Below are 23,618 nucleotides of genomic sequence, written 5' to 3'. Positions count from 1 at the left end.
TATACAGTATGATGGTCCCCCACAACTCCCCTATATACAGTATGTTGGCCCCAGATTTCCCAATATACAGTATGATGCAGTTCCGTCTGGGCAGTATGATGTCCCTATAAGCCCCCTATATACACTATAGGACTTTCACAACTTCTTATCAATGCACCCAGCGTGGTTTAGGCCTCAGTGGGGTCTTCTCATGGATGGGGACCTTGTGCATTTGCCTAGTCTGAAAACCACCACCCTCCATCCTAGGCCTGTGCAGAGCTCAGCAGTCAGTATCACACATGATGGGATTAGATACACAACTCAGCAGACAGTATCACACAGGATGGGATTATATACACGGCTCAGCAGTCAGTATCACACAGGATGGGATTATATACCCGGCTCAGTAGACAGTATCACACAGGATAGGATTAGATACACGGCTCAGCAGACAGTATCACACAGGATAGGATTATATACCCGGCTCAGTAGACAGTATCACACAGGATAGGATTAGATACCCGGCTCAGTAGACAGTATCACACAGGATGGGATTATATACACGGCTCAGCAGAGTGATTGGATGTTTGGCCAGTGACGTGCCTCTCTCACACATGGGGGCCTCTGCTCGGTGCTGGGGGGAGGCTGCTTTGTAGCTGGATGTTCTCAGCCGCGGCTCCATCCTTGTCTCACTGTGAGTGTGATATGTAGGTCAGTACGTTATCTATAGGGTATCACACGGAGATGGGGAGGATCGTACATGTAATGTCACCCCTTGTATTATCTATAGAGAATCACACGGGGATGGGGAGGATTGTACATGAAATGTAACCCTGTGTATTATCTATAGGGTATCACACGGAGATGGGGAGGATCATACATGTAATGTCACCCCGTGTATTATCTATAGGGTATCACACGGAGATGGGGAGGATCGTACATGTAATGTCACCCTGTGTATTATCTATAGGGTATCACACGGAGATGGGGAGGATCATACATGTAATGTCACCCCGTGTATTATCTATAGGGTATCACACGGAGATGGGGAGGATCATACATGTAATGTAACCTCGTGTATTATCTATAGGGTACCACACGGAGATGGAGAGGATCGTACATGTAATGTAACCCCGTGTATTATCTATAGGGTATCACACGGAGATGGAGAGGATCGTACATGTAATGTCACCCCGTGTATTATCTATAGGGAATCACACGGAGATGGAGAGGATCGTACAGGTAATGTAACCCCGTGTATTATCTATAGGGTATCACACGGAGATGGGGAGGATCATACATGTAATGTCACCCCGTGTATTATCTATAGGGTATCACACGGAGATGGGGAGGATCATACATGTAATGTCACCCCGTGTATTATCTATAGGGTATCATGGGGAGGATCGTACATGTAATGTCACTCCGTGTATTATCTATAGGGTATCACATGGATATTGGGATGATCGTACATGTAATGTAACCCAGTGTATTATCTATAGGGTATCACACCGAGATGGGGAGGATCGTACATGTAATGTCACCCTGTGTATTATCTATAGGGAATCACACGAAGATGGAGAGGATCGTACATGTAATGTCACTCCGTGTATTATCTATAGGGTATCACACGGATATTGGGATGATCGTACATGTAATGTCACCCCATGTATTATCTATAGGGTATCACACGGAGATGGGGAGGATCGTACACATAATTTCACCCCGTGTATTATCTATAGGGTATCACACGGAGATGGAGAGGATCGTACATGTAATGTCACTCCGTGTATTATCTATAGGGTATCACACGGATATTGGGATGATCGTACATGTAATGTCACCCCATGTATTATCTATAGGGTATCACACGGAGATGGGGAGGATCGTACACATAATTTCACCCCGTGTATTATCTATAGGGTATCACACGGAGATGGGGAGCATTGTTCATGTAATGTCACCCCATGTATTATCGATAGGGAATCACACAGAGATTGGGAGGATCGTACATGTAATGTCACCCTGTGTATTATCTATAGGGAATCACACGGAGATGGAGAGGATCGTACATGTAATGTCACCCCGTGTATTATCTATAGGGAATCACACGGAGATAGAGAGGATCGTACAGGTAATGTAACCCCGTGTATTATCTATAGGGTATCACACGGAGATGGGGAGGATCATACATGTAATGTCACCCCATGTATTATCTATAGGGTATCACACGGAGATGGGGAGGATCATACATGTAATGTCACCCCCTATATTATCTATAGGGTATCATGGGGAGGATCGTACATGTAATGTCACTCCGTGTATTATCTATAGGGTATCACATGGATATTGGGATGATCGTACATGTAATGTAACCCAGTGTATTATCTATAGGGTATCACACGGAGATGGGGAGGATCATACATGTAATGTCACCCCGTGTATTATCTATAGGGTATCACACGGAGATGGGGAGGATCATACATGTAATGTCACCCCCTATATTATCTATAGGGTATCATGGGGAGGATCGTACATGTAATGTCACTCCGTGTATTATCTATAGGGTATCACACGGAGATGGGGAGGATCGTACATGTAATGTCACACCATGTATTATCTATAGGGTATCACACGGAGATGGGGAGCATTGTACATGTAATGTCACCCCATGTATTATCAATAGGGAATCACACAGAGATTGGGAGGATCGTACATGTAATGTCACCCTGTGTATTATCTATAGGGAATCACACGGAGATGGAGAGGATCGTGCATGTAATGTCACTCCGTGTATTATCTATAGGGAATCACACGGAGATGGGGAGGATCGTACATGTAATGTCACCCCATGTATTATCTATAGGGTATCACACGGAGATGGGGAGGATCGTACACATAATTTCACCCCGTGTATTATGGTATCACACGGAGATGGGGAGCATTGTACATGTAATGTCACCCCATGTATTATCGATAGGGAATCACACAGAGATTGGGAGGATCGTACATGTAATGTCACCCCATGTATTATCTATAGGGAATCACACGGAGATGGAGAGGATCGTACATGTAATGTCACCCCATGTATTATCTATAAGGTATCACACGGAGATGAGGAGGATCATACATGTAATGTAACCTCGTGTATTATCTATAGGGTATCACACGGAGATGGAGAGGATCGTACATGTAATGTCACCCCATGTATTATCTATAGGGTATCACACGGAGATGAGGAGGATCATACATGTAATGTAACCTCGTGTATTATCTATAGGGTATCACATGGAGATGGAGAGGATCGTACATGTAATGTCACCCCGTGTATTATCTATAGGGAATCACACGGAGATGGAGAGGATCGTACATGTAATGTCACCTCGTGTATTATCTATAGGGAATCACACGGAGATGGAGAGGATCGTACATGTAATGTCACCTCGTGTATTATCTATAGGGTATCACACGGAGATGAGGAGGATCATACATGTAATGTCACCCCATGTATTATCTATAGGGAATCATGCAGAGATGGGGAGGATCGTACATGTAATGTAACCCCGTGTGTTATCTGTCTGCCTGTGTGAATCCTCTCTTGGGCTAAAGCCTACATTTATATGGGAATGAAGGATGTCACGATATTGTATGAAATATCATATAAGTTTAGTTTCTCTACCAGCACATATAGGGTGGGCGTTGACCCCCCTTCACTCTGTGTTTAGCTTGCCTTGTCAATGTATGTGGGGAAGTTTTATTGAAGAAAAGTATTTACGATTGGCATAGCTGCAGTGGAAAGTTGTACTAGCTAAAACCGGTCTGATTCCCTTCTGTAAATGCAAGAAGTCGTTTGTTCCATTCTTGTAAGATATTGGGCTAACGATTTAGGCTAGAAAAGGAAAAATACATATTTTTTACGTCAATCACCGGATCTGTCAACCGCTGTAAACATGAGCTTCTAACTCCATCAGGTAAAAAAGTAGGGATTTCTCTGTAATTATGCATCACAAATAGGACATATTTGATCTCATTAGAATGCCAATGTTAATACGAGATGAATGCTGGGTTTGTTATGACTATGACATGTTCTGTAGCGGAGTTACAGGCATTAGACAAATTTAGGTTAAATTTAGTTAAACTGAAGAGGTAGGAGGGTCTGGAAAAAACAGCCCTTTCTGTGATGTCATCAGGTTGAGCTATAAGTCTGTCTGTCTGCTGGAGCCTATGTGAGTCTGACTTGAAGAGCTGTTCCTAACCAGAGTCCTCATGCACTGGGACATTTGGGGAGCTCCGCCCACCAGCATGGTTTTGCCTGATATGAACTGAGAACATGTGAGTTGTACCTTTTCTTATTTAATCCCTGTTTATTTTATGATTTACCTTGTACATATTTCAATTGTCTCATATTATAACATCTTTTTATAGACACTGCCTTAATTCTAACGGAGTAAAATATATAAATTACTAGTTTTCGTTCTTCCTGTTCTAAAACGTACCCTAAGTCTTCTGAAGGGAATTACGCTACTGTTTTGGGTTAGCTTCGGACCCGTTTAATCGAAGCTGGTGGCAGCATACATTTGTACAGTGCCTTTGGGTGTCGTTGTAGCGACTGCGGCGTTGATAATTATTGTTCCTGCCTGAGTGGGAGTAGTTTATCGCATCGCTGCAGCGTGCCCAATAGCCAGTACATAGCAGGCAGCCTCTCTGGCGACTAATTACCCTAGGTGCAGTACCTAATCTGACCTGAGAGTAAGGAGGGCGCCAAAGAGCTGCAAGTTTCAAGGGGAACTGTAAGTGGGATATACATAAATCTCTGCAGTTTGTGGTATATTGAAGAGCAGTGGGATACTTAAAATATGCCCCTGCTGTAAACTAAGAGGTCAATAGCCTTGTGTGTGTTTTTTCATCACATTGTGGAGTGGAGGGATAACTAAGATAAGCCCCCCTGCACATGTGATAGCCATCTGTTGGCCTAAAGTCACCCCGACCCGTGACGTGGGGGTGACAGTCACGGTGTGAATCGTGACAAAGGATCCTACTGTAATTAAACGCCTGAGGCTGAGAGGTGGAGGGCTTAGTCAGAGAGCATAAGTATACTAAGTGCTACTCTGTGTTAGTTATATTTGGAGATGGCTATTATTAGGCCGGTGTCCCACTTGCAACTGCAATGCGAGGAACTCGCGCCTCAATACCCAGCACAGCCGCTGGCAGTTCGAACCGGAGCATTCAGCTGCATAGAAATGCATGTGGAGCGCCCCCAGACGCAGGGCCGCGGGGTACTCGGTACCAGTCCTCTCTGTCTCGGTGCTGGGGTTGTCATGGTGGCTGGACCCGGTCCGTGACCATGCTAAGGGGCGTCCAATAAAAGGGGTGATGGAATGTTTGTCAAGGGTTCGTGACGCCACCTGTGGTATTCGGTCAGGGTGACCGACGCTGCTTAGGGGTCTGCTGGGGTGATGGAATGGCAGCTAGATGGTATACCTTCCCACAGGTGAAGTATGTCCCCAGGGCTTCCCAGTAGTGTAGGTGGCGATGATGTGAGGCGCAGTGTTGTGAATTCTGCTCTTGGGCTCCCTCCGGTGGTTATAAGTGGTAGCGCTGCTGTCCTTGGATCGCAGCATTCATCAGGTGTGTCCACTTATTACAATTCGGACTGGGCTATTTAGTCTTGCTTGACCCTTTAGTCAGTGCCAGTTGTCCATTGTTCCTGGAGGATTCACATTCCTGCCTGGTCTCTCCTGCTTTGCTGTTCATTTCAACAAAGATAAGTTCTGGCTTTGATTTTTGCAGACCACATGCTGTCGACCTTATTGTTCAGTTCTTTTCCATGTTTTGTCTTGTCCAGCTTGGTCTGTATAAGGATTTGTTTAGCCAAGCTGGTATCTGGAGATGCAGATATACCCTCCATGCCTTTAGTTAGTTGTGGAGATTTTGTATTTTCTGTGGTGGATATTTTCTAGTGTTTTAATACTGACCGCTTAGCACTCTGTCCTATCCTTTCTATTTAGCTAGAGTGGCCTCCTTTGCTAAATCCTGATTTCAGTCTGCGTATGTTATTTCCCTCTCCTCTCACAGTCAATATTTGTGGGGGGCTGTCTATTCTTTGGGGATTTTCTCTGAGGCAAGATAGTTTTCCCTTTTCTATCTCTAGGGTTATTTAGTCCTCCGGCTGTGTCGAGATGTCTAGGAAGTGTTAGGTACATTCCACGGCTACTTCTAGTAGCGGTGTTAAGTTCAGGGTCTGCGGTCAGTACAGGTGCCACCTTCTCCAGGGTACGTCTCATGCTGCTCCTAGGCCACCGGTTCATAACAGCGCAGTTAATAACGAGGACACGGGGTTGCAGTCTCTTTACCTTTTACTGAAGGCTTCAGGATCCGCAATCCAGAGCACTGCTAACAGGGCTGGCTGAGTCCGGCCGGTCCGAAGGCACATCCAGAGTTCCCTTTGCAGGTGGAAATCAGTGCCTACCAACTAGCACCTGTGTGTTATAGTCCTTCCCTGCTGAGCATTTGGGATAGTCCTCACAACTTTCATATCTGTTCTTTCTCTTTCTCTCCGTCCCCCAAGTTTATATCTGGATAGGACGCACCCGTTTGACGGGAAGGCTCGGAGCTATTCTGGGACGCTAGAGACGCCCCTCTCCAACTTTGCCCCCTATGTCTGCTTAGGTGATGTAAGGTAGACAGCCAGCCTAAAATTAACTGTCCTGCCGCTGTTTGAAGTAATGCTTGAAGTCTGTTACTTCCTCGGCGTTCCGGCCATCGGCTACGCGCCTGAGTAGGATGTTGCAGATCTCGGTGCACGACTCCTACTGGTTTATCTCCTTGTGCTGCGATTTCGTTTCTCACTTCTCCACACTATCCTTCGCTTTGTGTCCTTCCTTAGGATGCCGCCGCAAAGTAGTGCAGGCGCGGCTCCGTACGTTCTGTCCTTTCTTCTAGGTACCTGCCAGGAACCCACCCCTGACAGTTCCTCCCTGGAGCTCTCCCAGGCTGCGTTCTGTCCTAACTTCCTATCCAACCCCCAGTTTTACCAGAGTGTGAGGAGTGGCCTAATACATAGTGCCTTTTGCTCCCTCTGGTGGCCGGAGTGTGAAGTGTAATGTGTGACTGTGATACCTGGTCAGGTGAACTCCTTTAGTGCAATCAGACATAACATCACTTCCCTTAGTGGCAGAGCAACATTACTGCAACGACCAGGACTCTGGGGCGCTGCACTTGCAGCCGCACACTCCGGTCCTGAGTGCCGGCGGCAGTGCCGGGTATTGAGGCGAGAGACTCGCGGGAGTTTCTCGAATGGCAGTTGCAAGTGTGACACCGGCCTTATTAAGCACCTGTTCACACCTGTTTTCTGTCTGGAAGTGACGGTCAATCTTTTGATATTTGAATAAATAGGCTCTCTGACTGAGGGCTCCACCTCTCAGCTTCAGGCATTTAATTACAGCAGGATTCTACCTTCCTATATAAATGTAGACATAAGTGTAAAAGAGGATTCACACAGGCAGGTTCCCAGCAACAAGAATCGCCTTATCTTGGCTGTCGGGCACACATTAATTGGCAAATCACACGGAGATGGGGAGGATTGTACATGTAATATCACCCCGTGTATTATATACAGGGCTGCCACTATGAATTTCAGGGCCCCAAAGTGGCAACATTTTCGGGGGGCCCCTTGAGACTTCCCCCAGGCTCCACCCCTCAAACTGTCCACAGCCCCACCGCTCACTCTTGGAAAAACTCCACTTCTCATCAATCACACATTAACAGTTCCCATTACCAGATCACACACATTGGCAAAAAAAAGATGTTTTAAGCCGCCACCACGACAAGGTAGACTCTTTTGGCCAAGCACTACTCTATCCTAGTAATCATTTGTTAAAATATCCAATATGATTTTGGTATATTTTTATTTATTTTTCAATTTCTAAAATGACCAATAATATCACATACAAGGGACAAATACCATAGCACCATGACCACACACCATATTACCACCACATAGTGACCTATAATACCAAATACAAGGAACAAATACCACCACACCATTTCCCGTGATACTACCCCGTGATCCAACTCCAGCTCTCTCCATTGTATCCATCCTGCACCAGGTGTCTCCATCCTGCCCCATGTCTCCATCCTGCCCCAAGATCCTGCACCATGTGTCTCCATACTGCCCCATGATCCTGCCCCATCTGTCTCCACCCTGCTCCATGATCCTGCCCGTGTCTCCATCCTGCTCCATGTGTCTTCATGCTGCTCCCTGTGTCCCCATTCTTCCCCCTCTGTCTCCATTCTTCCCCCTGTGTCTCCCATCCTGCCCCCGTGTCTCCCATCCTGTCCCCCTGCCGCTTTCAATAAAAGTTTAAAAAAAAAACTTTCCCCTTACCTTGCCCCCAATCTCTGTGACAAAGTTCAAGTGCGCACTCGCCGGCGAATGACAATGACGTCATACGCCGGTGATGTGCACGCTGACATCAGCTGTCAGCCTCCAATTGGCTTTTAACTATTGCCGTGCGGGCCTCAGCCGGCATGGCAATAGAGTTTAACTGAACCTGCGTCTCGGATGCACCGGCAGTATCCTGCCGCTGGGGCTCGATGCGGAACTCCTCTGGTCATCAGGCCCCATATACCAGTCAGGGCAGTAATGCCCTGATGGCGGCCCTGATTATAGGCTTACCACACAATGATGGGGATTATCGAACGTGTAATATCCATAGAGGTATCACACAGAGATGATTTGAACTTTTGACTTGCAGGCTCCATATCTCACCATCCACTTCTGCTTCAAACATGAGACTACCAATATTTTATAGGCAATCATCTTTTCTATCTCATGCATAAATTTGACTTCCAGTAATTTAGCATATGATTAGTTCTCCACTTCTCATAGTCCCCATCTCATCTTCAGATCGCTCCCGCTCCCGCCCTAGGCCTCGACGTTTGTGTTTGACCAGGCCAGAAGTGTGGCTGGTTCCGCACCCAAAAAGGTTATAGCTCACGCTGTGATGTTATCATGCTGGAACCTTTTGCTTCATGTCATCACGACCTTTGCAAGAACAAGTATAGAATTCTCAACGGTCTAGTCAAACCTGGAAGTCTGATCCCAGTGTGAGACTCCAGGGGATTTCAGAGCGAGCAGGGACGATATGAAGGAGGTGGTGAGGACCAGATTGTTAATATGAGGAGCGTGAACCCTGAGTGGTGAGCAGTGAACAGAGTACAATAATTTCTTTTATTTTTTAACATTCTAATTGCCTTTTGTGGTTCAGTTTATGGCCTTTGCTGAATACGGTTTACGGATTTTTTTTAGTTTGCACGAAAGCTTGCAATTTGGTTATTGTGAATTTTTATCAAATTTGAGTAAAATTAAATTGCCATTTTATTATCTAATCTATAGAGTGTATGTATGTGCTCTGCCTATACGTGTGTGTATATGTGCTTTGGTATACATATATGTGTGTGTTCTGTGTATATATACAGTACAGACCAAAAGTTTGGACACACCTTCTCATTTAAAGATTTTTCTGTATTTTCACGACTATGGAAATTGTAAATTCACACTGAAGGCATCAAAACTATGAATTAACACATGTGGAATTATATACTTAACAAAAAAAAGTGTGAAACAACTGAAAATATGTCTTATATTCTAGGTTCTTCAAAGTAGCCACCTTTTGCTTTGATGACTGCTTTGCACAGTCTTGGCATTCTCTTGATGAGCTTCAAGAGGTAGTCACCGGGAATGGTTTTCACTTTACAGGTGTACCCTGTCAGGTTTAATAAGTGGGATTTCTTGCCTTATAAATGGTGTTGGAACCATCAGTTGTGTTGTGCAGAAGTCTGGTGGATACACAGCTGATAGTCTTACTGAATAGACTGTTAGAATTTGTATTATGGCAAGAAAAAAGCAACTAAGTAAAGAAAAACGAGTGGCCATCATTACTTTAAGAAATGAAGTTCAGCCAGTCCGAAAAATTGGGAAAACTTTGAAAGTGTCCCCAAGTGCAGTTGCAAAAACCATCAAGCGCTACAAAGAAACTGGCTCATATGAGGACCGCCCCAGGAAAGGAAGACCAAGAGTCACCTCTGCTTCTGAGGATAAGTTTATCCGAGTCACAAGCCTCAGAAATCGCAGGTGTACAGCAGCTCAGATTAGAGACCAGGTCAATGCCACACAGAGTTCTAGCAGCAGACACATCTCTACAACAACTGTTAAGAGGAGACTTTGTGCAGCAGCCTTCATGGTAAAATAGCTGCTAGGAAACCACTGCTAAGGACAAGCAACAAGCAGAAGAGACTTGTTTCGGCTGAAGAACACAAGGAATGGACATTAGACCAGTGGAAATCTGTGCTTTGGTCTGATGAGTCCAAATTTGAGATCTTTGATTCCAACCACCGTGTCTTTGTGCGACACAGAAAAGGTGAACGGATGGACTCTATGTGGCACCCCAGGAGTTCGAGTACCACAGTAGTGCTGTCTTCCTCACGGGGAGGATAGTGCTATGTCTGGAGACAAGTGAGGTTTCCTTTGGCAGGTTTACACACACACACAACACCTTCCACTTCCAGGCCAGGAGGGGGAGCTCTAAGCCCTGTTCAATAATGTCCCTTAGTCTGTTTCAGTAGGCTCGACAATCATGGGGAAGACTGCTGACCTGACAGATCTCCAGAAGGCGTCACTGACACACTCCACAAAGAGAGGAAGCCACAAAAGGTCATTACTAAAGAAGCCAGCTGTTCACACAGTGCTGTATCCAAGAATATTAATGGAGAGTTGCATGGAAGAAAAAAGTGTGGCAAAAAAAGGTGCACAAGCAACCAGGATAAGCACAGCCTTGGAAGGATTGTCAACCCCTTAGCGAACGCTGATATGCCTTTTAACAGTGGCAGTTAAGGGTACTTATTCCTTAAAAATGGCACTGAGAAATAAGGTTATAGCGCCCTTCCCAGTGTCTGAAAAACTCCAGAGTATCGGCTACCGGGAGTAGCTGAGATCCCGGAGAACATAATTCGGATCGGTTTTTACCGTCCCCAGTGTTGCGATCTCTGTTATTTACGGATTAAGGGCAACCGGCAAAAAAAAAAGTCAGATTTTCCCTTTGTTTCTCTCTCTTCTAATATGACCCAGCACATCAGATGAGAGAGAAATAGGGTCCCCTGAGCCCTCTGGCTCTGTCCCCCTGCCCTCGGTATCTTCTTCCAGGAAGAAAATGGCGGGCACATACCCACCGATATCTGCCGGCCGGCACCAGGCAACAATAGGAGATTTTTCCTATTGGTTAATTTTGATCACTGTGATAGACCATATCACAGTGATCAAAATAAAAAAAATTGTAAATCATACCCCTTTATGACCCCCTTAGTTAGGTAAAAATAATAAAATTTTAATAATGTATTTTTTCCATTAGGGTTAGGTTTGGGGTTATAGCTGGGGTTGGGCTATGGTTAGGGCTAGGGTTAGGGTTGGGGTTCGAGTTAGGATTGGGGCTAGCGTGAGAGCTAGGGTTAGGGATGAGCTAGGGTAAGGGTTGGGGATAGGTTTAGGGTTGGGGAGGGGATTGTGGTGTTTGGGTTATGGTTTGGGTTGGGATTAGGGGTGTGTTGGGGTTAGGGCTGTGTTAGGGTTGGAGTTACAATTGGGGTGGTTCCACTGTTTAGGTACATCAGGGGGTCGCCAAACGCAGCATGGCATCCACAATTGATTCCAACCAGTTTTGCGTTCAAAAAGTCAAACTGCACTTTCTCCCTGGCTTCCCCCCACATACGAGGTATTGGCGTACTCAGGAGAAATTGCACATCAAATTTTGTGGTCCATTTTCTTTTGCTACCCTTGTGAAAATAAAAAAAAGTTTGGTTCCAAAGTAAATTTTTTGTGAAAAAAAGTCAAATGTTAATTTTTTTCCTTCCACTTTGCTTTAGTTCTTGTGAAGCACCAGAAGGGTTAATAAACTTCTTGGATGTGGGTTTGTGCACCTTGAGGGGTGCAGTTTTTAGAATGGTGTCATTTTGGGTATTTTCTGTCATATTGACCCCCTAAAACTCACTTCAAATGACTTCAAATGTGAGGTGGTCCCTAAAAAAATGGTTTTGTACATTTTGTTAGAAAAATTAGAAATTGCTGGTCAACTGTTAACCATTATAACGTCCTAACAAAAAAAAAAATTATGTTTCCAAAATTGTGCTGATGTAAAGTAGACATGTGGGAAATGTTATTTATTAACTATTTTGTGTGACATATCGCTCTAATTTAAGGGCACAAAAATTTCAAGTTTGAAAATTGCAACATTTCTGCCCATTTTCTTTTTTTTGTTTTTTTTTCATAAATAAACGTCATGTCAAATAAATTTTACCACTAACATGAAGTACAATATGTCACAAAAAACAATCTCAGAATCAGTGGGATTCATTTAGGCATTCCAGAGTTATTACCTCATAAAGTGACAGTGGTCAGAATTGTAAAAATTGGCTTGGTCATTAAGTACAAAATTGGCTCTGTCACTAAGGGGTTAAGAAAAGGCCATTCAGTAATGTGGGGGAGATTCACAAGGAGTGGACTGCTGCTGGACTCATTGCTTCACCACACACAGACGTCTCCAGGACATGGGCTACAAGTGTCACATTCCTTGTGTCCGGCCACTCATGACCAATAGACAAGGCCAGAAGCGTCTTACCTGGGCCAAGGAGAAGAAGAACCAGACTGTTGTCAGTGGTCCAAGGTGTTGTGTTCAGATGAAAGTAAATTTTGCATTTCATTTGGAAATCAAGGTCCCAGAGTCTGGAGGAAGAGTGGAGGCCACAATCCGAGCTGCTGGAGGTCTGGTGTGAAGTCTCAACAATCAGTGATGGTTTGGGGAGCCATGTCATCTGCTGGTGTAGGTCCACTGTGTGTTATCAAGACCAAAGTCAGCGCAGCCGTCTACCAGGACATTTTAGAGCACTTCATGCTTCCCTCTGCCGACAAACTTTTTGGAGATGGAAATGTCATTCTCCAGCAGGACTTGGCCCCTGTCCACACTGCCAAAAGTACCAATACCTGGTGTAAAAACAACAGTATCACTGGGCTTGATTGGCAGCAACCTCACCTGACCTTAACCCCATAGAGAATCTATGGAGTATTGTCAAGAGGAAGATGAGACACCAGACCCAACAATGCAGATGAGCTGAAGACTGCTATGAAAGCAACCTGGGCTTCCATAACCCCTCAGCAGTGCCACTGGCTGATCGCCTGCATCCATTGATGCAGTTATTGATGCCAAAGGTGCCCGACCAAGTATTCAGTGCATTTACTGAACAGACATTTCAGTAGGACATTTCGAATTATAAAATCATTTTTCAAGCTGGTGTTATAAAGTATTCCAATTTACTGAGATAATGACTTTTGGGTTTTCATTGGCTGTAAGCCATAATCATCAACATTAACAGAAATAGACACGTGAAATAGATCACTCTCTGTGTAATAACTCTATATAATACAGCTATGGCAAAAATTAAGAGACCACTGCTAAATTTTCAGTATGTCTGATTTTTCTCTTTATAGGTATATTTTTTAGTAAAATGTAAATTGTTCCTTTATTCTATAAACTACTGACAACATGTCTCCGAAGTTCCAAGCAATACATTTTGTATTTATTTTCTGAAAATGATAAATGGTCAAAATAACAACAACAAAAAAGATAAAGAAAGGAAGGAAAAAAAAAACAGCTCTTCACATATGTCATCTGTTACTCATATTGTCTTGAAATATTCTTGGCTTAATTGCCTTTGTTAGGACCCTGTGCGGCCAGGATTCTTATGTTTATTGTAAAATGTCTGTTTGTTATGTGAGAAAATTCAATACAAACGATTGGGCAAAAAAATAACAAAAAATTCATTGCTTGCAGACCTCAAAAAATGCAAAAAATGCCAAATCCATAATCATTTACAAACAACAATACTAATGTTTTAAGTCAGGAAGAGTTCAGAAATCAATATTTTGTGGAATAACCATGATTGTTAATCCCAGCTTTCCTGCATCTTGGCAGCTTTCCACCAGTCTTTCACACGGCTTCTGGGTGACCTTATGCCACTCCTGGTACAATAATGTCAGCAGTTCTTCTCTGTTTGATGGCTTGTGACTGGCCATCTTCCTCCTGATTACATTCCAGAGGTTTTCAGTGGGGTTCAGGTCTGGAGATTGGGCAGCCATGACAGGAATTTGATATGGTGGACCTTCATCCACACCTTGATTGACCTAGATGTGTGCCATGGTGCATTGTCTTGCTGGAAAAACCAGTCCTCAGAGTTGGGGAACATTGCCTGAGCAGAAGAAAACAACTGTTTTTCCAGGATAACCTTGTATGCGGCTTGATTCTTACGCACTTTGCAAAGAACAACCTGCCCAATTCCAGCCCTGCTGAAGCATCCACAGATCATCGCAAAATTTCACAGTGGGTGCAAGACACTGTGGCTTGTACGCCTCTCCAGGTCTCCGTCTAAACATTAGACGACCAGGTGTTGGGCAAAGCTGAAAATTAGACTCATCAGAGAAGATTATCTTACTCCAGTCCTCTATGGTCCAATCCTTATGGTCTTTGGCAAACTTCAGCCTGGCTCTGCTTTGCTTCTCATTGATGATGCTTTTTTCTAGCTTTACATGACTTGAGTCCTGCCTCTATGAGCCTGTTATGAACTGTTCTTGCCGTGCACTTCACCCCAGCTGCCATTTGCCATTCCTTTTGTAGGTCACTTGATGTCATCCTGCGGTTGCTGAATGACATTAGAATAAGATGACGGTCATTCCGGTCAGTGGAGAGTCGTTTTCGCCCTCTGCCGGTCTGTAGCTTTGTTGTCCCCAATGTCTGCTGCTTGACCTTGTTGTAATGGACTGCCATCTTAGAAATTTTAAAGATCAGGCAACATGACGCTCACTGTGTCCCTCTGCTGGTAAAGCCAGAATTGAGCCCTTCTCTTCCTCACTCACGACTTTTCTTTTCAACTCCTTTGACATGGCTAAAAGTTATGTTTTCATTCCTATTACTTTTGGGATATTCCTAGGACATGCTTTACCATCCAGCTTGTCCTATTGCAGGAGGATTGTGAACACCACAGCAGGGTTTTTATACTTTCCTTCGTTAAATAAGATTTGGTTCAGGTGATCACCTAATCAGAAGCACATTAAGTACAATGAGGTGTCCTCTGGTGGGAATTCACCTGACACTGGAATGGAATGGCTGTCAGACATGGAGAGGAGCAGATTTTTATATAACTGTGCAGTGGTCTCTTTATTTTTGCCAGAGCTGTATATGAGTTTCACTTTTTGCATTGAAGTTCTTTGTGTATACATACGTGTGTATGTGATCTGTGTATACATGTGTGTGTTCGCTATGTGTATATACATTTGTGTGTATAACATGCAGTGTTTGTACACGTATGTGTATCATACTGTATGTGTTTTATAAATACTGGCAGCAAAGACAAGAGTTAATAGGTGTAAACATGTCGGCATTCACCCACCCAGTGAGCAAAATGATGCTTATTCATTGGGTGATTGATTTATGCTGCTGCACAAAATGATCAAGAAGCGGCTGTATACAAAATCCAGGGCATGCGTATGAGAAAATAAAACCAAACTAACGCATATGGGTACAGAGGAATGGGACTGATCGCTGCAAGGTAATAAACATAGAAAACTGCAATTCCGGCTGCATAATAAAATGTTATACAGTATATTGCAATGAAGTTTAGTACAAATTACTCATGTTACATCTGCATAAAAGGTCAATTCTATGTACAGTTTAAATAAGAAGTTTCCATCCACTATATATAAAGACACATCTGTTGGTTTTTTTCAATATCTGACATGAAATCAGAAAAAAACTTTCCCGTTTTAGGTCAATTAGGATTACCATAATTACTAATATTTGACAAATGCCAGAATAATGAGAGGAATTTTTCAGGCATTTTTTTATTACTTACCCCAAAGTCAAAAGTATCCATCCATTTAATTAGTAATTGGTACAACTGCCTTTAAACTGAATGACTTGGGTTAGCCGTTTGGGATCTCCTTCCACAAGCTTCTCACAATAGCTGGTTGGAATTTGGGCCCATTCCTCCTGACAAAACTGGTGTAACTGATCCAGGTCTGTAGGCCACCTTGCTTGTACCGGCCTTTTCAGCTTTGTGATGGCCGCTCCAAAACATTGACTTTGTTATCCTTAAAGGGAACCTGTCACCCCGTTTTTTGAGATTGAGATATAAATACTGTTAAATAGGGCCTGCGCTGTGCGTTACAATAGTGTATGTAGTGTACCCTGATTCCCCACCTATGCTGAGAAATACATTACCAAAGTCGCCGTTTTCGCCTGTCAATCAGGCTGGTCAGGTCGGGTGGGCGTGTTCACAGCGCTGTTTCTTCCTCAGCTTTACGTTGGTGGCGTAGTGGTGTGCGCATGTTGAAGTGACTAATCCACTGTGGGCACGTGAACAAGCAGCACGCGATCTGCGCTGTCATCCCTTTCATCGGTGGGGGCGGCCATCTTCCTGGGGCCGCGCGTGCGCAGATAGAGTGCTCTGCTGCACGGGGCTTCAGGAAAATGGCCACGGGATGCCGCGCTTGCGCACAAGAGATCGCGGCGGCCATTTTCCCAAAGCCGAGTTTGCATCTCGGCTTTGGGAAAATGGCCGCCGCGATCTCTTGTGCGCACGCGCGGCATCCCGCGGCCATTTTCCTGAAGCCCCGTGCAGCAGAGCACGCTATCTGTGCACGCGCGGCCCCAGGAAGATGGCCACCCCCACCGATGAAAGGGATGACAGCGCAGATCGCGCGCTGTGTCTTCACGTGCGCGCAGGGAATTCGGAACTTGGACATGCGCACACCACTACGCCACCAACGGAAAGCTGGGGAAGAAAAGAGCGATGTCACCACGCCCACCCGACCTGACCTGCCTGATTGACAGGCGAAAACGGCGACTTTGGTAATGTATTTCTCAGCATAGGTGGGGAATCAGGGTACACTACATACGCTATTGGAACGCACAGCGCAGGCCCTATTTAACAGTATTTATATCTCAATCTGAAAAAAACGGGGTGACAGGTTCCCTTTAAGACACTTTGTCACCTTTTTGGCAGTATGCTTCAGGTCTTTGTCCATTTGAAAGACCCATTTTCGCCCAAGCTTTAACTTCCTGGCTGATGTCTTAAGATTATTCTGATATTCTATGGAGACCGGTAACGTGGATCAGAGTGAAGACAGAAATACGGTATATCAAGACTTAATAGAGTCTATTGTAAGAAAACAGGCTTCAGGTGAAAAGCAAGCAGAGGCTCTAAGAATCAAGCAGCAGACAAATGCAGACTCAGGAATATAAGGGTGTTGTCAGTACAGACCGGTGATTAGAGTTCAAGCCTGGAAATGCAGGTTCCAGAGGTCCAGAGCCCAGACTGGGCTCCTAGCGTGGAGCAGGCCGCATGAGAGGTGGGTGCAGAGCAGATCCGGAGAAGTAGAGTCTTTCAGATGGGAGGCAGACCAGTAGCAAACGGGGTATCCCAATGAACAGAAGAGACAGGCAAGATACAAGTCCTTCTAGCTTGGCAGCAGGTGAAGTACGAGATACACAAGCAAGGTATAGTGTGCAGAGTCCCTTCTTATATGCAGCAAACAGAAAACAAGGAATATCAAACAGGAAACAAGATGGCCCCGTGAAGCCACTAACTCCATCTTAGATAAGGGCAAGATCATGCAAAAGAGGTACACAATTCAGGTCCTTACATGTTGCTTCAGTATTGCCACATAATCTTTTTTCATGATGTCATCTATTTTGTCAAGTTCACCAGTCCCTCCTGCAGCAAAACAACCCCACAATATGATGCTGTTGCCACCATGTTTCACAGTTGGGATGGTGTTCATAGGGTTCCAAGCTTCTCCCTTTTTCCTCCAAACATAATGATGATCATAATTGCCCAAAAGCTTCAATTTTAGTTTCATCAGACCACAAGACATGTCTCCAAAAATTAAGGTTTTTTTTTCCTGTGTGCATTTGCAAACATTAATCTGGCTTTTTTATGTTTCTTTTGGAGTAATGGCTTCTACCTGGCAGAGTGGCCTTTTCAGCCCATGTTGATACAGTATTCATTTCACTGTGGATATTTAAACAATCTTACCAGCTTCCGCCATCATCTTCACAAGGTCTTTTGCTTTTGTTCTTGGGTTGATGTGTACATGTCTGACCAAAGCACATTTATCTCTGGGACACAGAATCCATCTCCTACCTGAGCGGTACGATGGCTGGACATTCCCATCTTGTTTGTACTTGCGTATTATTGTTTGTGCAGCTGAACGAGGCACCTTCAGGTGTCTTGAAATTGTACCCAAGGATGAGCCAGACTTGTGAAAGTCCACAATTCTCTTCCTAATATCTTGGCTGATTTCGTTAGACTTTCCGATGATGCTACACAAAGAAGCAGTGTGTTTCAGGTGTGCATTAAATACATCCACAAGTGTCTCTAATTAACTCAGATGTTGCAAAGAAAACAGAAGCTTCCGAACACCTGACATCATCATATGGGCAGTCCAGAATTGTTTAAAGGCATAGTAATCTTAATATACAGTATGTAAACTTTTGACTAAGTAATAAAAACGCCTTAAAACATTCTCTCTCATTATTCTGGCATTTGGCAAACATTAATAATTATGGTAATCCTAATTTTCCTAAAACTGGAAAGGTTTATTCTGATTTCGTGTCAGATATTGAGAGAAACCTGCAGATGTGTCTTTCTATATAGTGGATGGAAACTTCTGGTTTGAACTGTATGTATCAAGATAAAGTTTGTGAGAAATCAGAATAAGTGTAATAGGGAACGATAATCCCAATAATGAATAAAAAGATCAAAATGTCTAAAAAGTATGAAAGCTTATAAAGAAACTTATAAAAAGAATCCAATCATGATGTTTGAGCGAATACTTTCTAAGTATTGAGTAAATAAAATAAATAACTGGCATGGAATGATAATGGAGGCGTAAATAATTACTATTTTGCAAACCACAATAGAAATAAGCACAGCCCAACATGAGAGTAGCCATGCTAAATATTTCATGGAGCCAGAACAAGATTTTCTCTCCGTATACCAGTTTATTAGACTATGTAGTCTCATATACTAATAATAAAGGAATATCTGCCTCCATTTGTGGTGGGTTTCTGGTACAGGGACCATTCTTGGAACCTCTGTGTGTTCTCCCAATAATCCTTTGGGCAGAGGCCTGAATAATGTTCAGGAGCTCATACAAGTTTGTCTTCTTTGCTTCGGGCTAGCTGTATGAATGGCTTAGATACAGTGGCAATAACACACACTATATGTTTGGATTTAGCAACTCAGTAAACAGGATCACATTCGAGTCAGTGCAGGAAATGTTTACCCTGATAAATAACTGTAATTTTTTTTTTGTATTTTTCAGAAATTTGTGAACCATCATAGAAGTCATGTGACGCATTCTTTCTTCTGGACCACTGGTTGACAAATTAGTATATGAAACATCTCAACCACATCTTGGCCAAGGAGACATCTTGAGGCAGGATATATCTAGTGGATTGAACTAGTTGAAGTTTTAGAACTTTTTCTTGGCCATGGAAACCAGGAACAACAAAGATCAGAACCCAGAGCATGCCAGGATCACCCCCGAAATGCTGAAGTCTAGAACTGGGGAGTTTGACCTGGAGTCCATCCTGTTTCTCAAGTTGCGAGGCTTGGGACTGCAGGAGTTGGGTTGTATAGGAGAATGCTTGAACCTGGAACGCTTAGACCTGTCTAATAACCACATTTCACACCTTGCTCCATTGTCCTCTCTCAAACAGATGGTGGCCCTAAATCTTTCCTGTAATCGGATCTCTTGCTTGGAGCCTCTGTCATCTTGTGACTACTTGCAGACCCTAAATGTGGCGGGGAACCTGCTTTGCAATGTCGAGAATTTGCAGTGTCTGAAGGGTCTTCGTAGGCTTGAGAGCATCCGTCTTCGGGACCCTGTGTATAACTTGAGCAATCCACTTTGTGCCAATGGGTCATACAGACATGCCGTGTTGGACACCATCACCAGCGTCAGAGTCATTGATGGTGAGAGGGTGACAGGTTCTGGGAGTGACCTTTACCATCTTTGTAAAGACATTGATAATTCCTTAAAGAGATTCATTGGTAATGGAGCAGTGGAGGTTTCCGGGGCCGTCAAACCCTGGGTGGATGAAGGCTTTTGGGAATTGAAACCCTCACACAGCTCCATTATTGAGGAGACCTATAAACAATTTAATGATATCCTACAAGAGTGTAAGGAACTGAGCAAGAGGGCTGACGATGCCATCGCCCAGGCTGAAAGAACGCTCAACATAAGAAGTGACACCAACTCCTATGTCTTCTGAGCCTGGATTTGGTCTGGCTGCATCTGTTTTGATTGCTTTTCCTTGCCCTCTGTGGCCCAATTTTTTTGATGAGTCTCCACTCTTAGACATCAAAGTTCTGCAACCCCATAATTCTTCACTGACCTTCCATCTTTAAGACTAAACTCTTGAAGGACTTAGGATACATCCACATAGGTTGAAAACACTGCTAATTTTTCAACTGGATTTGCAGAAGGAAAATCCACATTGGGATTGCTCAGCACATGTGGGCAAACCTCAACTTGGGAATAGCAGCAAATCCTACATGTGTGAACATAACTGTAATTAAAGTCCAAATCTCTCCTAACTGGGCTAACTCTGAGTATATGAGCCCAAAGAGCTTCTTAAAGGAGCACTAATCTTAAAAATGGGGTTCATAAAAGCAGATTTTTTTTTCCTGGACAATCATTCTTGGAAAAACATTGCAGTCAGCCTCTGAGATAACTGATAACATAGAACAGTAGATTGCATTCAACAGAACATTAAAGGTGTTGACTTGTGATGTAGACTCCCTTTAATACTTGACAACTTTCCTTGGAAATGACCCATGAGGAGAAGTCATCTGTAACGGCACAACTTTATGGAATTCCTTGCCACACTAGTGGCTGCCCCTTTACCGAGCCCCATCCCTCATACTTTGACTTAGATCCTGTGTATAATGTCCACTCACAGACAAAATCATGGACTAAGTTAATCTGTAATATGGTCACATAGCGCCAAGTGAAGGACCTGAGAAACCGCACCCGAACCCTATTCAAGTAGCATTTTTCACAGATCCCCTGATCATGGTTATGTAATGACATTTCCAACTCGTTTCCCCTGCATTACCTGTGCGTCAGTCCACAGTGAAGTCTGGGAAGGTTAAAAACACAATCTAAATGTTACTGTGATCGCAGAATACACAATAAACCCAAAGCTAATCCTCCTATATAATGCTGCATTGGTGGCCGCCTATGTCTATGGATAAACCCTGAACAAAAAGATTAGGGTGCGATTTTTAAAGGAAACTGGTCACCTTGAAAACCACTATTTGCCTGCAAAATATAGAATGTATCGGAAGGTAAATAGTGCTACAATGCTGATGAACTTATTTTCTCCCGGGAGCCGCCGGCTTTCAGTCATTGAGTCGTACATGCAGTGATTACAGTCATCGCGCACAGAACCGCTTAGTATACTGTGATTGTACGCGCACTTAGCACTTTGATTAACAGCTTGATCTACACAGATGAGATGCAGTTCTGGCAATAGTGACCGGTGCTGATAGCGGTGACTGCGGCGACTCTGTGAACCCAGATGACTGAAAGCCGGCGGCTCACGGGAGGAAATGACTTCATCTTTTCCCGATAGCTGCGCTTTCAGAGAGATCTGAGATTGTACTTTATGTTAATGGTAAATTTAGGTCAATTAAATTTGCATTTATTTGTGAAAATGTTGAAAATGTAGCAATTTTTAAACTCTGAATTTTGATGCCCTTACAGCAGATAATCACAACAAATAAGATGTTTAACAAATCACATTTCCCGTATGTCTACGTTACATGAGTATCATTTTTCCAATGATATTATATTTTGTTGGGATGATAGAAAGGTTTAAAATTTTTGCAGCAAATTTAAATTAAAAAAATGTACAAATACTATTTTTTTTTACCTATTTATTCAGGTTTGTAGGAACTTTCAGGGGCCTATTTAAGAGAAGAAGACCCCCAAGAAGTGATACATTGAAGGCTGCAGTTTATTTTTTTAAATAGTATTAAAAAATGTTGTCAGAAAGTTTGTTTCACAAATAGTTTTTATCAAATTTTTACAAGTACGTTATAAACAGTATGAGATAAATAATTTTTACTACAATAAAGAAACACGACAAGGGTGAGTCAGGATGAGAAAGAAAACGAAGGTTAGGTATGGGAAGGGAAAATATGGGTAGAAAGGGAATTAGATAGATGGGAAATGGAGAGAAGGAAAGGTCTAAAACAAGATGGGGAGAAATAAAAAAAAAAAAACACAAGACAGGAGTTTAGTAATATTTATGGTGATTATTTGATTCAGTTAAAGATAACGTTCACTAGAATTATTTATACTGGGAGTCATTTCATCCCATATTAATTAGTTGTCATACCAGTCGCCTGAGAGATAGATAAGCACAATAGTAATAAAACAATTGGAACTTTTTTGTTGCAGACTGACCGATTCCTTTCCTATTTGACAATATTATCTGTTCTTGAAGCGTGGACGTGTTCATAGATGTTAAGTGCCGCTATTCTCTCAATAATAATTCCTAATGTAGGGAAATCATTTTGTTTCTTCCAAAATGTTGCTTTTAGATGGTTTGTAGTAATTAAAATATGTGATATAATAAATTCATGTTCTTCTAAAAGTGTGTCGATATTTAGTGGTAGTATTGCCATTTGTGGGGTGAGAGATATACTAACAACAATAATACCTCAAAAGAGCGTTTCAACCTGATTCCAGAGGGCGGTGATTGTATTTCACTCCCAAAACAGATGAGATGACCAGTATACCCACATTCTCTCCAATATAGGGCAGATTTGGAGGGAAAAATTGTGCAAGACATGGACCGAACATCCAAAAATCATACGTCGATCTAAAGCCACTGGGCAAAAATGTATATAACTGAACATTTACTTTGTGTGAACACAGCCTTACAGACGTGTTTGATAAAATGGCATTTAAAAAAATACAGCTCATCTTGAAAAAAGCTAAACTTTATATAGTAAAAAAAAAGTTTCTATTTCATTGGAGCAGTATTATAGTAGTTACACTCTTGTATATGGGGAGCAGTATTATAGTAGTTACCGTATATACTCGAGTATAAGCCGGCCCGAGTATAAGCCGAGACCCCTAATTTTGCCACAAAAAACTGGGAAAACTTATTGACTCGAGTATAAGTGGATCGCCCCCAGACAGAGGCCACGGGTTACTCGGTACCGGTCCTCTGCTGGCTCAGTTCTGGGAATGTCACGGTGCCTGGACCCGGTCTGCGACCCTGCTAAGGGGCGTCCAATGAAAGGTGATAGGAGTCTGTCAAGGTTTCGTGACGCCACCTGTGGTGTTCGGTCAGGATGACCGACGCTGCTTGGGGTCCGCTGGGGTGATGGAATGGCAGCTGGATGGTATACCTTCCCACAGGTGAAGTATGTCCCCAGGGCTTCCCCGTGATGTAGATGGCGATGGTGTGAGGTGCAGACAATAACGAGGACACAAGGTTGCAGTCTCTTTACCT

The 23,618-nt window shown here is 43.4% G+C and overlaps 1 protein-coding gene across 5 annotated transcripts; it reads left to right on the top strand.

Moving 5' to 3' along the window:
- Nucleotides 1-619: 619 nt before the first annotated feature.
- Nucleotides 620-22,751, top strand: LRRC61 (leucine rich repeat containing 61). 5 transcript variants are annotated; one of them, XM_069729199.1, is made up of 3 exons: nucleotides 632-673; nucleotides 1,130-1,221; nucleotides 19,409-22,751. In XM_069729199.1, exon 3 carries the CDS (start codon nucleotides 19,578-19,580, stop codon nucleotides 20,358-20,360), a length of 783 nt encoding a protein of 260 aa, XP_069585300.1. In that variant the 5' UTR covers nucleotides 632-673; nucleotides 1,130-1,221; nucleotides 19,409-19,577; the 3' UTR covers nucleotides 20,361-22,751. The 5 variants fall into 5 exon arrangements, with proteins under 5 accessions (XP_069585302.1, XP_069585300.1, XP_069585301.1 ...); XM_069729200.1 differs by having other exon boundaries at nucleotides 632-690; XM_069729197.1 differs by having other exon boundaries at nucleotides 632-690; nucleotides 1,070-1,221.
- Nucleotides 22,752-23,618: the final 867 nt, after the last annotated feature.

Source organism: Ranitomeya imitator, chromosome 6 (genome assembly GCF_032444005.1).
Source record: "Ranitomeya imitator isolate aRanImi1 chromosome 6, aRanImi1.pri, whole genome shotgun sequence".
NCBI lineage: Eukaryota > Metazoa > Chordata > Amphibia > Anura > Dendrobatidae > Ranitomeya > Ranitomeya imitator.
Note: the sequence above shows the minus strand (reverse complement) of the source record. Positions and strands in the feature narration are given on the sequence as shown.

Bases quoted from the DNA above. Each gene is read 5' to 3' on its own strand.
- LRRC61 (XM_069729201.1), top strand. From the start codon at position 19,578: ATGGAAACCAGGAACAACAAAGATCAGAACCCAGAGCATGCCAGGATC.